This window comes from Arachis duranensis, chromosome 6 (genome assembly GCF_000817695.3).
Source record: "Arachis duranensis cultivar V14167 chromosome 6, aradu.V14167.gnm2.J7QH, whole genome shotgun sequence".
Classification (NCBI taxonomy): domain Eukaryota; kingdom Viridiplantae; phylum Streptophyta; class Magnoliopsida; order Fabales; family Fabaceae; genus Arachis; species Arachis duranensis.
This window is the reverse complement of record NC_029777.3, coordinates 84,986,742-84,992,795: the sequence shown is the minus strand read 5'-3', so window position 1 is coordinate 84,992,795 and position 6,054 is coordinate 84,986,742. Positions and strand designations below refer to the sequence as shown.

Sequence of the window (6,054 nt, the reverse complement as noted above, 5' to 3'; positions counted from 1 at the left end):
AGGATCTGCTTCAACAAGAATATTCTTGTCCTTGCTCCTGCTCATATGAAAAAGAAGGGAACAGAAAATAATAATAGGGATCCTCTTTACCACTGTAGAGAGATTCCTTTATGTTAGTAGAAGAAGAAAGGAATAAAAGTGAAGAAGAATGAAGAATCCAAACACAAAGGTGAAGATAGGTTCAGATTCTTGAGATGAAGAGAAGTGTTAGTAAATAAATAAATAAATAGAAGAAAAAGAAAGGGAGGAGTTTTCGAAAATTAATTTTGAAAAATAAAATATATATAATATATATAATTAAAATTAATAATTAAAATTTACTAAAATATTAGTATACTAATATACTTAAAAAATTTTATACAATATTTTTTATCACTATATATAAAGGATAAACGATAAACGATTATATGAATAGATGAAGAGGACACACGTGCTAAGCATCAAGAATTTAGATGAGTAAATAGTATTAATTTTTAAATTTTTATAACAGTAGGAATTTTTATATGCACACTAGCTAGAACCTAGTTGGACATTTTGGTAAATTTAATTTATTTTGGTTCACCGTCTTAAACTCTTATCACACAAAACAGGGGTCGCTTTTACAACCAGTTTCCAAACCAAACAATACTATGGGGTGCTACCACCGAGTGCAACAAATGCTGGTCTGGCTTTTAAATATTTTTTTTAATTTTAATTTTAATTTTAATTTTAAATTTCTTTCCTTTTATCTTTTTATCTAATTTTGGTCCAAATTTTAGGTTACTGTTTTCCAGCCAAAAGCACAATACCATGTCATATAGCCCCTAGTTTTCTCAAAGCATTGATTTTCTCCCTAATGTGACATTCATATTATATATATTTTACATTGTTATGTTATTATAGCATCTAGAGAAGGAAAAAGAAATATCTTCTTAATCATAATCCACAGAAAAGAAATTCTCATCCTGTAATAATATGCACTTTTTCACCATTGCATTAAATATCTTCACATCTTCTTTCTTATTCTTATTCAAGTCAACTTGACTATATCATTTCACTTCTTCCTTATACGGTCTTTATTCAAAATTTGATGTTTCTTATTCTAGACTCAAAAGTTGAAGCATATTTAATACACCTAGGACTCCAAAGCGATTGATCCAGTGGGCTATATCTATGTTAATCTTATATATTTATTACCTTGAACCTTAATCTGTGTATGTGTGTGTATAAAATTGTTTATGTAAAAGCACTAATTGATTCATCAGAAGGAAGATTTTTTGTGTGAGTATTATGGAGTTGGAACAAGGTGGTAGAGAAAGAATTGTGCATAATCATGTTAGTAAAGTTGGTTATGTGAACGGTGTGATAAACAAGAGGAAGAAGCCTTATAGAAGGGTTAAGAGGTCAGTGATTAGGGTTCCAAGGGCTCTTCAGGAACTCTTTGTTTCATGCAAAGACACATTCAAAAGCCCAGCCACTATTCCTTCACCACATCATGTTCAGACACTTTGCCGCATCCTAGGTATGTCACATTAGATTTGGTTCTTTTAGTCGTTTATTTAGTGTGTGTGAGATGTTATCCTAATTATTTTAGTGGAATAATTATGTCAAATTTACCTACACTTTGTATATTAGGAGTTTGTTATTACACATCGATATTTTGTTTCATTTGATGAGTCTTGATCTGTGTAGACCATTAAAATCACTTACTAATTATAAAATATATTACCATACAAAATATTTATTAAAAATAAATTAAATAACACATTTATTTGATTTTAGTGTCCAAATAAATTTTTAATTATTATCATATGTAGCATAGTTTCATGAGGTTAGATATTTTGGATATGCTTGGATTTTGAAAATGGTTTCCTTTGCATGTTGTTGTGGCCATGCATTTTGACCTCTACTTTCCCGAATTAGATAAAATTTCAAACAAGAATGCAAAGCCCCAAAAGGCCAAAACAAATGTTTGAACAATTTTTTTTTGCGGCACAAAATGGTATTATTATTAATTTATTATTATTATTATTATTATTATTATTATTATTAAGGGATGGATGAATGAATGATGACTTTACATTAATTTATTTAATTTTTTGAAGGCTTATCACACTTACCATAGAAATACAAAATATCGCCAGCCATAGAAACCAATTTAAAAATTGATTTTTTTCCGTAATTATTCTTTTGAATTTTGATGGTATATGGCATCAGTTTTAATTCCCGCCTTTATTTTATTTTTTTTTTATGATAGTATTATCTTTTATTACCTAGTTAATCACTGCCCACAGGAAACTCTTCTCTATTTAATTAGTTTACTTCCATTCTATGTTTATAATTGATTTATTTTTTAGATGTTTGTTATAGTACCTAAAAAGTATTGTCTAATTATTAAAATAAGTAAAATAATTAATTCTAAATTTAAAAATATAAAAGTTAAAAAATTTTAAATATTTTAAAATTACTATTAAAGGTAATTTAGATAAAAATTAGACACCAAACAAAAAGCACTATAGAATTGTCCTATTTTTTATTACTTAATTAATCACTGTCCACAGAAATCTCTTTTCAGCTCAATTAATTATTTACTTTCTATTATGTATATTTGACCTAATTAGCCACTGCCCACAGAAGCCTCTTTTCTACTTAATGAATTAGCTATTTACTTTCCATTTTGTTTGTTTGGACAACATCCCATTTAATAATTAGTTATTTTCATTTTTTTAATTTCTATTAGAAAGAATTTTGAAAATAGAAAATATAATGTAAAATATAATTAAGAAATGAAATTAGAAAGGAAAAAACCGTTTGAAATTTCCTCCTCAAAATTCAATTATTCAAAACAAATCATAGAAAGATACACATTTCTTGGTGCATGTGCAATTATATGTCTTAACTCTTAAGGGAAATTAATCCAAGTCCCAACACCCCTCTTCCGGCCTTTTTTTTTAATTTAAATAAAATAAATTATTTATTTACTCAAATAAATCGTAGTACACAATTTTACCGTTTTGAACGTTTAGTTGTTTTTTCTTTGGCAAAAAAAAAGCGAAAAAAATTTTTGCAAATTATGAGGATTGCATCCGTCTAAAATGCAAGTTCATATATTTAGTAAATATGCATGTGTATATAAAATAAAAAACATGTATATGTATTATTATTCTAGCATGATTAACATACGGATAATGGGGGTAATGGCTGAAGAGTAAAATTTGGGTGAAGACTAAACTCTAAAGATTATTTTTTAGTAAAGAAAAAGTTCCAAAAAAAAAATTGCACATGGTTCTTATAAATTTAGTGAAAATTTTCAATTTTTGCCAAAGAAATTGCCTTAACATACATATGGACTGGCAATTTATTTCTCTAATTTTTATGTATGTCCTGCAAATAATAATAATAACAATAATAATCAGATGATATAAAGCCAGAAGATGTTGGGCTGAGTAGAGATCTGCAATTCTTTAAGCCTGGAAAGAATATCATCAAAGAGAATCAAAGGGTCACTTACACAACCATGTACAAGTGTGACAATTTCTCCGTAAGTGTTGCTAATTATATATATAATTCTAGTGTCCTAATAAACTGCTAATAACTTGATTAATTAATTAATTATGTTGGAAATTTTGCATGCAGCTTTGCATCTTTTTTCTCCCTGAATCAGGAGTCATTCCCCTCCATAACCACCCTGGGATGACAGTTTTCAGCAAACTTCTCTTGGGAAAAATGCACATCAAATCCTATGACTGGGTTGATGAGCTTGAGGCCGAGGTGGAGGTCGAGGCTGAGGCTTCCAACAATTTGATGCAACAAAATTCTAAAGGTAAGCCTCTCTCTAATACACATGAAACAAGTATAAATATACACAAATATATGGTGACTAATTTGGTAATTGAATTTCAATATTAAGTATATATTTAACTTGGTTTCCAACAAATTCAAAAACAAACATTTTGGTCCTTAATAAATCTTTATTACTTTGGAAGTCTCTGAAATTTATTTTTTAAGACAACTTTGGTCCTTTTATCACTTATAATAAAATGTTTAATATATAATAGACAAATAAATTCTTATTAACAAATTTTATTATAAGAGAATTTGATCCCCAATAAATATTATTATAAGACAAATTAGTCATCTCAACAGGGAGACTTTAAAGTAATAAAAATTTATAGAGGATCAAAGTGTCCAATTTAAAATAATTTTAAGAACCAACCTGGTGTTTACTCTCTAATATTTATAGGAAATCTTTTATATACATATATCTTTAATCACAGATTTGAACAAAAAGCATGTGGCACCATATTTATATACACACTATTTGAAATAAAGCAAATGAAAGAAAACAGATATTGTAATGAAATTGATCATGAAATCAAATGAAGTAAATAGTGTGGTCAATTAACGATTGTGATATTTATGCAGTGAGATTGGCAAAGTTGAAAGCAAATAGAGTGTTGACGGCACCATGTGACACTTCAGTGTTGTATCCAACAAGAGGGGGAAACATGCATGAATTCACAGCAATAACACCTTGTGCTGTTCTTGATGTAATTGGTCCTCCTTATTCCAAACAACATGGCAGAGATTGTTCTTACTACAAAGATCACCCTTATGCTGCTTTTTCTACCAGTAAGCAACACTTCGCTTCTTTTTTTCTTTTTTTGGGTCTCGGTATCCTAAATTGCTATATCTGGAATATTGGGTTCCATATATTTAATACTAATAAAAGAAACTTGGGATTCAAATATCTCTGTTGCTTTATTGTTCTTTTTGGTCAAGTTCAAGCTTTCCAATGCAAAATAATTTTTCTTTGGTCATGATACTATTGAATATAAATTTAATAATGGTACATATATCGCATGGGAATTTACTTTTATTGTATAAGGATAGTAAAATATCAAACTAAGATCGGTTGGAGTAATAAATTTCAAACAAAAATTGAATTTGATGGCAGGATATCCATTGTATTTTTTTTTTTTAAAAAAAAGGGGCTAACACACTATTGAAAAATTTTGTAAAATGTTGAAAATAAGGTTTTCTATGATAATGCAGATTATGCACATTTTATATTTTATGAACACATTAATTTGCATTTCTACATGGAACAAATATAACGCAAACTTTTTGTCTTACAACTACAGTTAAACCTGCCTTATTCTGTAAATACACTTGGACTTTGATTCTTAGTTTGTCACTAGGATAGAATAGATTTGAATAACTTTACACCTTTATATTTCTAGAAAAAGCTTAAAGACGGTAATTTTAATTTATATTGGCGAAGACTTTAGCTACCAGTCTAACATCTTTAGCCTAACAATCTAGCATTATATTTTTTTGAAAATGTTTTGAAATATTATTAAAATACTTATCAAAAATAATAAATTGTGAGAGTCCGAATTTCTTTTTGATGGATACTTCTATGATAATAACATCTTCACATGAAAATAATATTATAGACTATTAAAAGAATTGATATATTTAATTAAATATATTTAATTAATTATTTAAGGATTTATAATTGTCACCTTCATATAACCTTTATATAAATATGTCATGAGTATTTTTCTTTCTCCGTATACAATCCGGGACTTTATACCTTCAATTGGTCATAACTGTTCCACTATTTGCAAATGTTGGCAAGTGGCAACCCCATGTGTGCACTTTATGGTGGTCCGTAGAATAAAATATTATTTAAACATAATTATTATCGAATGTTAAAAGACATATTATGTATTTATGGCTACTTGCTGGATAAAATGTGAATTCTATTAGTTACATAGTATCCTATATTATGTTCAAGAAATATTTTTCCATCTATATATTGCAGATGAAGAGATGGATAAGGGGAAAGAAGCGAATGTATATTGGTGGTTGGAAGAAATTGAAGTGCCAGAGAACTCTCAAATGGATGGGATTGAGTACCTTGGTCCTCCCATTGGTGAACCATCCTTTTAGATTTTTCCTTTTTGTTTTTTAAAAACAAAAAATGGTAATTTCATATATAATATAGCACTCTTGCTAATTTCTTAGTATCTTGATGTGCATACTGCTACGCGTATATAGAAGATCCCT

The 6,054-nt window shown here is 28.2% G+C and overlaps 1 protein-coding gene across 1 annotated transcript; it reads left to right on the top strand.

Moving 5' to 3' along the window:
• The first annotated feature begins 735 nt into the window (after positions 1-735).
• LOC107494377 (plant cysteine oxidase 2) lies at positions 736-6,054 on the top strand. Its single transcript, XM_016115428.3, has 5 exons — positions 736-1,501; positions 3,396-3,520; positions 3,616-3,802; positions 4,405-4,611; positions 5,810-6,054. Exons 1-5 carry the CDS (start codon positions 1,270-1,272, stop codon positions 5,935-5,937), a joined length of 879 nt encoding a protein of 292 aa, XP_015970914.1. The 5' UTR covers positions 736-1,269; the 3' UTR covers positions 5,938-6,054.

What these genes read in the sequence shown, in the direction of transcription:
- LOC107494377 (XM_016115428.3), top strand. Translation starts at nt 1,270, where the DNA reads ATGGAGTTGGAACAAGGTGGTAGAGAAAGAATTGTGCATAATCATGTT. An exon ending in ACAAGTGTGACAATTTCTCC is followed by an intron (nt 3,521 to 3,615) that starts GTAAGTGTTGCT and finishes TTTTGCATGCAG; the next exon opens with CTTTGCATCTTTTTTCTCCC. An exon ending in GATGCAACAAAATTCTAAAG is followed by an intron (nt 3,803 to 4,404) that starts GTAAGCCTCTCT and finishes ATATTTATGCAG; the next exon opens with TGAGATTGGCAAAGTTGAAA.